The sequence below is a fragment of the Anser brachyrhynchus genome (assembly GCF_964034855.1).
Source record: "Anser brachyrhynchus genome assembly, chromosome: 5".
NCBI lineage: Eukaryota > Metazoa > Chordata > Aves > Anseriformes > Anatidae > Anser > Anser brachyrhynchus.
In genome coordinates this window covers 32,298,778-32,312,046 of record NC_137699.1, presented here as the reverse complement: position 1 = coordinate 32,312,046, position 13,269 = coordinate 32,298,778, and the positions used below count along the sequence as shown (strand labels likewise).

General features: G+C 41.9%; 1 protein-coding gene across 6 annotated transcripts in view; it reads left to right on the top strand.

Moving 5' to 3' along the window:
- The window catches only part of MAPKBP1 (mitogen-activated protein kinase binding protein 1), a 96,796-nt gene extending 83,527 nt beyond the window's left edge, over window positions 1-13,269 (top strand). For 5 of the 6 annotated variants that reach the window (XM_080596194.1, XM_080596190.1, XM_080596192.1 and 2 more), the window contains 5 exons: window positions 232-310; window positions 1,843-2,153; window positions 2,944-3,855; window positions 7,260-7,345; window positions 8,335-13,269. In XM_080596194.1, coding sequence (XP_080452320.1) covers window positions 232-310; window positions 1,843-2,153; window positions 2,944-3,855; window positions 7,260-7,345; window positions 8,335-8,628 — 1,682 coding nt within the window. In that variant the 3' untranslated portion in view covers window positions 8,629-13,269. The remainder of the gene's footprint in view (window positions 1-231; window positions 311-1,842; window positions 2,154-2,943; window positions 3,856-7,259; window positions 7,346-8,334) is intronic. The other variant, XM_080596195.1, reaches the window with a different exon arrangement.

Sequence of the window (13,269 nt, the reverse complement as noted above, 5' to 3'; positions counted from 1 at the left end):
GGAAGAGGCATACCCTTAGGGAGATTAGCAATGTAAGGCAGAGTAATCTAAGAAGAACAGAAAAGGCAATGAAATTACTTAATTCTTTGTTGTTTTAGCTCAAAATTTCCCCTTGGATATGAGGAGGACACATTCAATAGTCTCTGTGAAGAGAAAATGCATGTCAGAATGTTTGTTTGTTCTGTAACTAAATTGCTCCTTTTTTCTCTCCCCTTTAACCAAAATTTTTAGGTGGTTCATGTAGGAGTCTGGAAAGAACTGAAAACCTCAGCATTTCCTCTCGCTTTCTTTCCCAGTCCCCGGCTCTCAGGTATGGCTCTGCTTGTTTTGAGTGCGTCTGTCTGTCTATTTTTACTAGTGTGAGGTCTTGTGCTAGGCCCTGGGCCAAAATAGCAAGCAGGCTTCTGCACCCAGCAGGTTGGTTGCAGACCCTTGTGGTTTGGACAGGCCATCCTGTGACACTCGAGCTGATCCATTTCTTCCTAAAGCAACACTGTTGTTTTGTTATTTTTCCTCTTTTGAAGGTGTGATTAACTGTTTTGTGATTAATACCTTGATTGATTAAGCTGAAGGAATCACTGTTGTTTAATTTACTCTTCACCATTTATATTCTGTTTATTCTTTTGCATTTCATTCAGCTTGGACAATGAAAATAGGCTTGTCAACTTTTCCTTTGTTTTATAGTCCTTTCTTACCGAGCCGCATTTCTCAGTCCCATGCCTTTACAGGGTGCTCTGGTGTCTCATACAAAGCTCCATGGGAATATTATTATATTACTCTTCCAAAAAATCCTCAGTCCCAAAGCACCTCAAAAAGCCTCTCCAAGCTGTTTCCCATGGTGTTTAAAAAAAAAAAAAAAAAAAAAAGAGAGAGAGAAGAAGAAAAGGGTGGTGGCAGTGTAAATATTTTAGTTGATTTGGGTACATAAATATTTAAAACAAGTTCTCCTGTATTATTCCAAAATGACAACCTGAAATCCTGTCTCAAATTAATTTAATTTCATTGTATAGAATAGAGCGGATTTAGGTACATCTGTGGTTCACCAGCTATGTCTAGATTCTGTGTTAAGAAAATTTTTTGTGATTGCTGTATTCACATGCAGTTGTTGCTGCTCTCAGGAGTGCCTCTTATAAGCTCTATCTAGCATTGTGACCTCATGTTTGGGAAGAAAGCCAGTGGTTAGTTATTGTGTAAGCTTCTGGAGACTTGCAATGGTGAGTGAAGGAAGTTGCTAGCAACTCTAGAGGTGTAATAAGAGAAATAGTTTTAGGTTATGAAAACTTGTGGACTTTTAATCTGTTTGACCGTCAAACAAATCAGATTGAAAGTTGCCTCCTTTCTGAGGTAAGCCCACTATGCTTGTCTGAAGTGAAGAGGAGGAGGCAATAAAGCTTTTCTCTTGAAGATACTGACCAGCTTTCATAGTAATTATACTTTGATAAGGTTGTGAAAGTGTAGTTTCTCTTGGGGTATCTTAGAATGTATAAGATTTTGTTAGTAAGGTGAATTGAGAGAAGAGACATGACCTGACCTTACCCAGTCTTCCCTCTGCCTGGAACTTTTCCTGTTCTTTTGCCTTCACCTTTTGCAAAGTCCCTTCCTGAAGCAGTGACCCGGTGCTATTTGTGATTGGGTAGTTTAAGGTGAAATGCATGAAGACCAATGCCTCCAGGGATAAGTAGAACAAACTGGTAACAGCCTAGGGTGATTTTGACTTGAAAAATCCATATAGGGAAGGAAAGGGCTCTTTATCACACAGAAACTGGCTAAATGCACGTGCTTGTTTGTCCAGGGCAATATACTTACTTGTTTTAATTAGGATTTCTTTATTGCATTCTCTAGACGCTTGTCACTCTCTTCATCGAATCTGATATTGGATTCAAAGCCCATTGCACCTCCAACCCAGACCAATGGATTTACTCCAGACCTGTTGAAAAATGGCGGCAGTCATCCTGGTGATGCTTTGGAGAACAGCCATCTCCTGGAGAGTATAAATACACACCGGGCTGTTTATGTCCAGAAAAAACGCAAATCAGCTTCGGAGGCCGGCAGAGCTGGTATGGCTCCTGGACGGGTTATTGCATCCTTTCCAGAAGGCCCTGTGAATGCAGTGATGAGAAAGGCACAGTCAGTTCACGACCTTGTTCATGAGGGTAAGGACACCGACTGAGTGGTAGTATAAACTCAGAAATGAAATGGGGAGATTTGAGTTTGAGTAGAGGTTTGAATTAAGCTAATGTCTTTCTGTGTTCTGAGCTGTGGGCTTTACATCTCTTTTAATTCTTAGCCCATCAAGGGAAAATATTTTCAATTTGTAATACAGATGCTGGTCTCCTAATTATCAGTTTCTGATATTTGTCTGGCACCTGTGGGAGGAAAAATGCCAAAGGTGAAAAGGACTGCAAAGAAATCCTCTCGTGCCATGGGTAGGTGTTCCAGGTCAAGAGTGAAGCTCCCCCAGAGTGGGGAGGGAGAAAGAGGGAAGGAGAGTGCAATAAGAGGGAGCTTACTGTATCTGTGCACTCTGCGTGAAAGAACTCCAGTTTCATGAGCCATCAATAAGCACTCTGTTTGTTTAAAAAAAAAAAACACCTTATCACTGCAACACCACGTATATATGAGTGGATTAGAGGACTGACAGTTTGTGCCTGTTTCCTCCAGCCTTTCAGTTAATGATCAGAGTGGTCTGAGGTCTTCCGTCTGTATGCTTTAAGAACAGGTCTCTCATCAGGTAAGCTGCAGTGTGTTAGCAGTATGAGGGATGGGGGAAAAAAGAAAGCTGTTGAGGCTTGGTAACATTAACCTGAAGTAGTGGTTTTGAACACCTCTTCCCTGGGCTGAGCCGAGTCACATAAGCTGAAGCAACCCTGTTACTTTCCACTTTTGGAATTCACTGCAGGCCCTTTTCTATTTTTGGTATGTTTGTCTGTTTAATTTTCACAGATAAGGGTCCTGGAGTGATACCTTCTGCCAAGCAGCGTCCTCAGACTCTGATGGTGGTTGAGAAGGATACCAGACCTAACAATTGCAGGGTGTTATCAGCCAGTCTCTTGAAGATGGATGGATCTGGTGCTCTGCTGGCCAAAGATGTCCGGACTGCAAAACCAAAGTCCTACATGAACCCCACAACCAGCTTTCGGGCTAAGATGTCAAGGAGCATATCTGTAGGGGAAAATCTGTACCTTGGTTACTCCACTGAAATGCCGACTGATGGGAGGACAAGTCCTCCGGTGCCAGAGAAGACACAGCTCAGTCCCACAACAGATGCTGAGAAGATTAAGTTACCAGTGAAAGAAAACGTTCCAGTGAAGCCAGCGCTTCAGCCAGTTGTAAACTGCTCATCTCCCAAGTCCTTCCACAGCAAGTTGGCATCATCAAACCGAGCACACCTGATTCTTGACATTCCTAAGCCATTGCCTGATAGACCCACACTGGCCTCCTTCTCACCCACTACCAAAACCAAAACCCTGCTTGAGCCACAGTCTCCGCAGTCACCTGCTGGGGCCTGTAAAAAGAAACCCTCTTTTCCTGAGGTCCGAACCTCCAAAAGGGAGAATCAAACCTCTGGGTCTCCGGTTCCTGGTAGAGAGAACTCAGCAGGACTTGTTAAGGAGAGCCCAGTGGAGAGTCCAGTCTCAAGGACAGGTTGCCAAGATGAGCCAGAGGTCACAAACCTAAAACTGAGGGAGTTTTCAGAGGTCCGGCACCTAAAGTCTCCTGAAAGCACGCTGCCCAGGTGCAGGGAGAGGATCACCGGCATCGCCTGTGTGCTAGACAACCAACCCGGACTTTGCCCACTAGACCCCATCAGGCCGAGGTCTCCTACATCTGTAACTGCCTCGGCACAGGTCTCAGGTGTGCATGGATACCCATCTCTTATCTTCCCCCTTCTGTCTCCTGTCTTTGTGAACCGCTTCACGATCCCATCACATTTCTTTACGTCCAGCTTCTGGCCTGTCTCGTCCTGTCTGCACCTGTCTCGTTCCATAAGCCATCCCCTCAATGGTGAGACACTTCTTCAGCCTGACATCTTTTTCTGAGTCTTTAATTTCCATTTTCTATGGGTCTTATGTCTCAAGTTAGATTTTAGCTGAATCTAAGGTGCGAGGAGGTAGACCTCCTTGAACAATTGCACCTAGTGGTTCTAACCTTTTTTGGTCAGTCTTGAAAACTGACATGTTGTGAATCTCCCTTAGTGCATGTAAGTTACATCACCTTTGCCTCTCCAACCAGCAGGTGAAGGTGCAGGCCAGTATGTATTAGCTGGACCTAGTGAGATAATTAGTGACAGTGAAGTTATGCCAGGCAGCTTGGTCCTCACTTTGTTAACATGTGCAAATGTGCAGGGTTCAGAGTGGTTTACATGCAGTTTTGTTATGTGAGATAAGGCTTGGCCAAGGCAAGTTCCTTGCTGTAACCACCTGTGAGAGTGAGAAAATCTGTGCTGCTATCACGTTGAGGACGTCTGCAAGCTAGGCACGCAGTGCACATGCAGGCCTAGGCCTTTGGGTATGAGCATCAAGAACAAGGATTTAGTTTTTGAATTATCTCTAATTTGGAGAAAAAGGTACTAGCTGGGGAACTATTTTACCTGCTGAAAGAGCTCTTGGATCTGTTACAGGCTCTGGTTTAAGGTACATCAATCATATGAAGGCTAGTAGGTAACTTCAAACTGAAGCAAAAAACCTGTCCTCCAAGGCTGTGGTCTCCAGAGGTTTTTTCTTTTGTGTCACAACCTGAAAGGAAATATGACTTCTCAAATTACTCAGCTGAGTTGTGCAGTATGAAGCTGTATGTTAACCACTGCTCTGATATATTATACATTCAGGGGACGAGGCAGTGCACAGTTTTGTAATCCCTTTTGCTATGTTGTTATTATTCGTGTCTGAGAAGGAATACCTCTATTATCCTTTGATCAATTACTTTCTGTGGTGTCAGGCTGTCCCACCATTCATTGCAATGGTGAAGTACAATATTTCTGCACCTAAGCATTGCAGAGAGACGTTCTGGGTTTGCTGCACTTTTTCTTTCTGTATTTCTAGAGGGATCAAATGCCTAAGATTGAAGCACTGGTATGCAATACAGGAAATGTTTTTGTTTGTTTGTTTGTTTTTTGTTTTTTTTTTTGTCTGAGGGACCTACTGTTCTTACACCATAGGATAATTGCTCTTTTGAACAGTGAGTGTGTCTGAAACTTCCAAACCCTAACCCCTGCAGAGGTGAGGTTTCCTTCAACAGGGGTGCGGCCTGGAGCTGTGGAATCATTTCTACAGCCAGGCAATAACAGTTCACTTGTTTGTACTTTTTATGCTGAGTTTTCTCTTCTAGACTTGGGAATCAAGTGAGACATCACATGATTTTTGGTCAGTTAATAGGAACCTCTGTTTGCAGAGTTAGCATAGATAGTGCAGAGAAACAGCAAATATATATATATATATATATATATTTTTTTTTTTAAGCAGCTCCCCGTACACAGCATTCCCTGACAGGATATTTCAGCATCATTATTTAGTGAGTTAGTATGGTTTAGCACAGTTGATCTACAAAATTTTTTTCCCCTCAGTGGATAGTTACCAGCCTTCACCTTCTTGGAGACCACTTTTCCCAAATTTGTAGTGGTAAATGCTGGAAAAGCTGTTTAGATCGGAGCTGGCTATTGCTGTGGACAATTTACTGTGTCTTCTGTGGATCATAATGTGGCTGTTTAGACTAGAACTGCAGGGCTGACAGTCAGAGACCTGTTCTGCTTCTGACTTGCTCTGTGACTTTTGGATTCCACTTAATTTTTCTGTCCTTCTTTTTTCCTGCTTGTATAAAATCTACTGTTAAGGAGACTTAGTTGTTTTTATTGAAGCATTTTGAAATCTACAGTTAAAATGCTGAAGATGTGCTGGATACTGTTGCTGTGTTTAATATTCCCTGCTGCTTTCTGAAGAGCTGTGCTCTCCACACCCAAGAGGCAGAAAACGTCTGTTACTCAAGCACTGATATTACATTTGTGACCTTTCTCCTGACTGGCATCTCATAGAACTGGAGACCAGCATAAAAGAAAGAGTAGAGGAGAAATCCAGGAACAATAATGAGAAGAAAGAAGTGGGTTAAAAAAAAGGGGGGGGGATGGGGGAAGGGGGCAAGAATCTTGGACTGAACAGAAACCCACTGTGCTCTACCAGGTTGGGTGATTCAGGAATGAAGAATGCAGATGGAAGGGTTTGCTCATGTCCTTTTTTGTTTTTCAAGTGTTTTTACGTATACATAAAAGGATGTTCTTCTAGCAGTGCTTATTTATACATCTTCTAGATGTATTCATAAAATTAGCTAAGGTTCCCTCAGCCTGTTCAAAGATGACCTTCATGAAGTGCAGAAATAACTGTGCTAGTGTGACAAAGTTCAGTTTTTAGGGTAACTAAAGGAAGTCATATGCCCTTTGTAAATTGAAGATAACTGCAGTTTGTGTGTCTGTCAATGTCTTTGTTCATGATTTATGTCTAACTCATGGAAGTGTTTATTTTCTGAAAGCATTGCAGGCCTTTGGCTCTGATGCTTTGGAATTAGTGTCCAGTGAGCACTGGAAGAAAGCTGTGTTGCTTGCTTTTATTTTCAAGTTTTGAAATATGGTGTACCAGTATCCTGGGTTGTTCAGCAATGTGATACTGTTATGACTGGGTTTGTTAGTCAGCACTCCTCTGGACATTAGTCCTCACTAGAGAACACTGTTATTATTCAGTATAATCCTTTATCCTCACAGTTCTTCATTGTATGCTGTGCAAAACGATACGTGAAGAAGAGTGTGTAGGTTTCTGACTAGGTGGAGGCCAAATTAGAGGCACCTCAGATCAGTCCATATTGCCACTGGAAGACTTCTTTCAAACTTGAATTTAACTATAAATGGGAATAACATGGGTGATTTTTGACTACCCTTGCCTGTAACAACATTGTATGATCCGACAGAAACCGTTATTGACTTTGGAGAGGCTAAACATTAGAAAAACAGGAATGTTTGAAACAAGAAGCATCTCTAGCTAATATGAAGGAAAGTTCACACAGAACTTTATCCAATAAGCCTCTCTAGCTAATATGAACTAATATAGAACTTTATCCAAGGATTGACTCAAACCATCCCTAAAAATTGAACGAGAAGTGTATGCACGTGATCTTTTGAATATGTGTTAAGAAACGTTTTCTTACCCAGCTGTGAGATCTCAGATATTGGAGTGTCTGTGCCTTAGTGTGGGCTTTTATTTTTTCCTCCCCTTCAGAATCGTGCATCAGCGTAGAGCAGTGTGAGCATGTGGTATCAGAGCTCCAGGACAGCATGCGCAAAGCCATTCATCTTTACCGCATGGTGAGTGACCTCAGACACAGTCTCTGTTTTAGCAGGTTGGCTTTACAGTCCACAAGCACTGAATGTGTGTGCTTGCATGCTCGAAGTATTCTCTTGACTGCGTGTTCAGTGGCAGAAGCTGCCTGGTATACTTCTCTGCACCAAAGCTTGAGCTGGGAGACAGGAACTCCTGATTTTCAACCGCTGCATTTTTCCAATGGCTTGCTATGGTATTCTGAGCAAATCAATTAACTTTACAGATTGTTCTTCCTATTTGTAAGCTGAAGATAACAGTACGCTCCTTTTCCAAGGGGTATTAGGGAATTAGTTAATATTTATACTATGCTTCAGAGATATAGAATATTGTATGAACTTTAAGTTTTATTATTGCCTTCTGTTCTCTGTCTTTGATGCCTGGGAAAAGTATTAGCAAATTATCGTGGGAATCCAGCTGTGAGAAGTAACACGCATCCACTTGCCTGTCCCCCTTACTGCCAGAACATCATTACATGCAGAGTATTACAACAGATCTTGTTTTCTTTGCTTTGCACTGATCTGTCAAATTGTACTAAGTGTGAGATTTCCATAGTGAGCTTCTGCCACGTGTTTCTCTGCAGCTACAGTCTTAGTGCTTGCATTAGCTCTGTGACCTCTGCATTCCTCTGACCAGCTGCATCTGGCAGACAGAAAGAAAAACAGACTGTGGCCCTGTGTAGCAACTGGGAAACAGTAGCTGTTAAGGCTCAGTATAAAGGGGTCGCTACCCAAAAATGTACTTTCTGCCTCTATCCTATTGGAGTAATGCCTCTGTTTCTTGTATGACTGGCTGTATTGGATGCATACATATATGACTAAATTGGCAGTCTCAAATGTTGAAGAAAAGGACACTTAAATGGTCCGTAAATCTTCTGCATGGCTTCACTTTCCTAAAGGGCTGAAACTGCGTACTTTGTGCTCTATCCAAAACCCAATGCATTCTTTTTTCTTTTCTTTTGCCTCTTTATTTTCAGGTGTTAAATGATACGGAGTCTTCTACTGACAAAGATAAAATAGCAGGCCTCCTGACAGAAGCATTCTCCTTAATGAAGAAAGAATTGGATTCCCTGAAGGATGAGGAAGAGCTTCCAAAGGTTACGGAGGTACTGGCACAGTCTCAAGATACCACTAGGCCACTAAATGATGGATCTGGTGCCAATCTACCAAGTCCCAAGAGTCTGGGAGATGAGCAGACACTAGCTTTGCTGGAACAGTACTCAGAGCTATTGCTACAAGCTGTGGAACGACGCATGGACAAAAAACTTTAAAAGCAGTGTCTTTCAGGTGCTTGTGAATACACAGAAATAATCCCAAGAGAAGGACCACAGAGAGATCTTCAGATTGATGCGATCATCGTGCTGGTCTAGAGCTGGTGGGGTGACCTTTAGAAATTGATTTCCTCAGGCCACTACAACTGACTTGCTCTAATTCTTAGCAATGTGCTGGCCACAATTTTAATATTTTTTTCCCAATTGTCTTCAAATTCCTGTCTCTAGACAAAGTTTTGAAAGAGGAGTTTGGAGAAATTGCCTGGAAATTTCTCCATAGCCAGGAGATCAGGATGTTTGGCACCTAAAGAAACAAAGAAAATCCCGTTAATCCAAGCAAATCTGAACTGCTGACTAAATACAAAGGAGTTCCAGTGAAGCCAATCCCTTCTTCTCCAAGGCTTCAGGAGAATCAAGAAGCAGACTTTTTATGGGTTTATTTATTAATTTATTATTTTCTGACTGTTACTCTATGTCACATTTGTGACTATTATCTTTATTCTTTAACAAAAAATGTCAATCCCTTGCCATATCCCCGCGAGACACAATCTCTGTATTATAAATCCCCAACAGGGAGACAGGCTGGAGTGTCTGTGCAATTAATGAACTGTTTCTGCTTAGATCTTGTCTTGCTGTTCTTTCTTTTCCTGCCATAGTTTGTTACCTAGAGTAATCTTATTGTTGTCTTGACTACTCTGTCTGCTTTTCTCTTGTTTCACAAGACAGTCCCCATACTGTATTTTTATCTGTGTTCACCTCCAGGGGTAAGACTTTGCAACCCTTGGACCAAGCTTTGGAGTTTGCTTAATGAAATCAGTAGTGATATTTTTAGTCTGGAATTTGGCATTATGTTGATATTCATGTACTGCAGCCTTTTTTTTTCCTGACGACGTTTTAAAAAGATTTAAATACAAATATGAAAGTTCATTTCAGCCAGCTTTCATGATTAGGAATTGGATATCAACTTTGATGTTATCATGACTGGGAAATTTGGGGTTATGATTTATTTGCTGAGAAGTGACGTTGAAAAGCTGGTTTCCATCTCATACAGCGTAACTGTGGATTTGAGAGATCTTCAGTGCAACTGCTCATCCATATCATTTGTTGATTTCACTGTCTTGATGGAAAAATGTTTTCTTGCTTGTCAGGAAAACAACACTTACATCCCGAGAAAACTGGGATTCTCTTTCCTTTTGTAAATCTATTTCACCTACCTGCAGAAAATGGTTTTCCTAGAACTTTGAACTAAGATATTTTGGAATGTGTTTTCTACCATTCCCCTACCCCCTCCCCCAGACTCTTTTCATTAATCTCTTGACTGAAACAGAAAATCTTCTTTGCATTTGTGTGTGCAATTCTCTTCTCACCCTGTGGAGCTTCTCTAAACCTATGCTGACCTGTGTTTGTTATGGCTTAAAAATGTCCAGTGATACTTTACTAGTCAATGATAAGCTAAGAAAAAAAAACAAAACATTAAAACCAATAAAAACTCTTCAGCACCTTCCCCCTTATTCCCACTCCTTTTCACAACAGAGGCAGATGCACAAATGCTTTATTTCCTCCATCTTCAGACTTGTATTTATTTTAAGGCAGAGTAGTGTAACCCCATTTTATAAAACTAATGCAAGAAGAAGCTTCCAAGTGGGTGAGAGAATGCCAGCATCTGGAAGTCACTAAAGGTAGCCAGTCACTTTGTTCCCATAGGTTAAAGGCCTGAAGCAATCTTCTTTTGTTTTACTGTCCTGGTTGGCATCTCTTGGAAATCCTGTGGTTCTCTGAAATGCACTCTGTTGTCTTGCTTTGTTTTATGTCCTTTCTGTGACTGGGGATCTGCATTGCAGCCTTTTTCTACTGGGACAGCCAGACTGGTGACCTATTTCTTCAATATACTCTAGGGATGAATTATCTGCAGTTCTTGCTCTCCCCCTAACAGGTTTCTGGCTGATCACCACTGCTGAATGCTTCAGGACATGGCAGCATGGCAAGCACTTTCAGGGCTTTCCAGCTTTTTCTGCCTGTAACATAGATCTGCTTCATCAAATGTTTCAGGTGTCCTTGCTAACCTTTCCTTCCATGGGCTTGCACTGAAACTTTAAAAGTGTTGTCTTCTAGTCCTGTCTCAGCATTGCGCTCTTCTGAATCAGTTGTGCAAGAGAGGTTTGTAAAGACAAGTTGAAAAGTAGAGGAAATTTCTGGCAGTTTCCTTGAGTGAAAAGTTGTGCTGGAGATGCTGTGAGTGGAATGTCTGGTGGCAGTTGTGGGTCTGTGACAGAGTTAGTGTGGGCCAAGCTTGCTTTTAAGATGATTAGTTCCTCCACTTTCAGACTGTGAACATGTATGTCCTGGTATACAAGAAATTTCTTGCTGTACTGGGGCCACAAGACACTCAGGTAAAATAGCAGTCCCTTCAACCCAGGTATCTTTTGGTACTGAAGATAATGGTTTAAGGGTCCTTTATATTACTTCCTTGTGCAATTTTATTCCATTTTATTATTTCTACTATGAGGTAGTGACAAAAAGGGTCAGAGAGAGCCAGAATGAAATTGACATCGAGGCACAGAGCAACAACCAGTGAAGCTGGCATAGAGATACAAAACAAAGCTCCTTGGAAATGAGACGTGGAGCAAATTTGATTTTTAAGCTGATCAAAGTGGGTTTTGTTTCCTGGAGTGGATTTTGCTTGGGGGTCATGGCTGCATGCAGGAAACCAGAGGTAAATTATTCAGAATGATGATAAAAGAGTTGGGCAAGTAGATCAGCTGGAGGATGATTGTATAGTTTAAATTAGAATAGCATGTGTAGGACATTCAGGAAAACAAAGTAGAGGTAGAGAGTCTTGGCCTGAGGAACATCATTTGGCCAATAACCATGAGACATAGTACAGAAAGGCTTCAGGAAAGTAGATTTAGGACTGAGGTGGCGATCAGTAACTGAAGAATGAATTGAAAGATGTTTTTTTAAAGATGTCCTATTGGGCCTCTTGTTTCTTTGCTTGCTGTCCTCTAAGCAACTGCATATTAAAAGGCAAAATTGTCAGCTGCTTGCCCAAGGTTTGGTAGTTAAGAACTGAGTGGTGGAAGTCCTGTAAAGGAGATGTTAGTGCCACAAGTTTGTTGCTTAGAGGTGTGATGAGATAGTGCTGCTGTTTGAGACTGATGCAACTGACTCTTCCCTGGTAACTTCCTATTGCTGGCAGTAGGAAATATCCCTAAAAATTCTAGTTTACAGCAAAAAGAGAGCATAAATGTGTTACATTTTGTTGCACCTTGTGAGTATGGTTCACTACAGGCTGTCCATTAGGCCAAGTAGAGAAAAACTGAATGGTAGTTGCCTGGGAAGTGAAAAGGCTTGTGGGAGGAGGTAATAAACTTGAGTCTATCCCTCTTACTGATTTGGGATCCCTCTTACTGGTTTGTGTGGGTGTTAGCACAGGTACAACCAGACACCTGTATTAAACTAAGTTATTTGTTTAACATAGTCTGTAAAAAAAAGAAAAAATTTAGATCTACCTGTTCTCCTTACATACGTTTTATCCCTTATACCCAACATTCCTGGTCAAAATGAGAACAGTGCTGTGTTCCCCCCGGCCCCATCTTCATAGTAAATAGTGTCACTTTGCCTGCGAGACCCCTTGCTTCGTTCTTAGGCCCTCTGAAGTGGTGCAGGAGGAAGCGCAGCAAACTCGGTGTCACTCCTGCCGCGGGTCGCTGAGGCCTTCCTCCTTTCCCTCAGTAGCACCCAGATGATGTACGGTGTTTGTGCGTTTCCTCCACCTCCTCTCTCAGGTTGTCTTCTCCTTTCTGTCAGCTCTCCCAGGTGATGGTTGGGGTAGGCCTTAGAGCATCCTCACCAAAATCCCCCATTTTGGAGAATTCTTCACACCTCAGAGAACTGGGGTGTTTCCCTACAGGAGTAGAAACATATGAACTTAATTTTTTTAAAGAAAGGATATGTATATAATTATATATAAGGAAAAAATACAGGTATTTAAACACCATTGGTAAAAGTCATGCATGTATATGGTGTCATCTCCCCCCCGTCCCCAGATGTGCAACATCCAGGATACTAAATGATAAAAACCTCAAGAAAATAATAGAAGCAGGTCTTGTGCGGCCCCTGAGCGAGCAGGCTGTTCTGTGGGGTAAGACAAGCACGCCCCGTGTTGCAGACTGAGTGTTGTAGAGAACAGCGGGCACTGGGCTCTGTGTTCGTGTAGGTGACCTGCTGTACCCATGGAGGGGGAAATGCGCGGGCAGCAACTTTAGGAATAAGCCATGTCCACCCTGCATGTCTTGTGTATGCCCTAGGCACCGGACAGCTCTACCTGTGGTCTTCAACACTACCCTTCTCCTTCAGTGGTTTAAATAAAAACAAAAGCCCAACCCTCTTGCTTTATTTATAAATGTGTTTTTATACTTTTGCCTCCAAGTAAAATAATCCTTTAAAATGTCTTTTTTTTTAATTTGAAAAAATAAAAAGTTGTTTGGTTTTTCTTTTTCTTTTTTTTTTTTTTTTTGCACTGTGAGGCTTCCCCCCCCCGTGCGGGAGCTGTTTTTAACTCTGTATTCATTTGTACTCCGTGTCTTAAACTGTTTCAATAAAAATGTGATCATTTGGTACAGCCGTTCCTCGCCGGCAGCA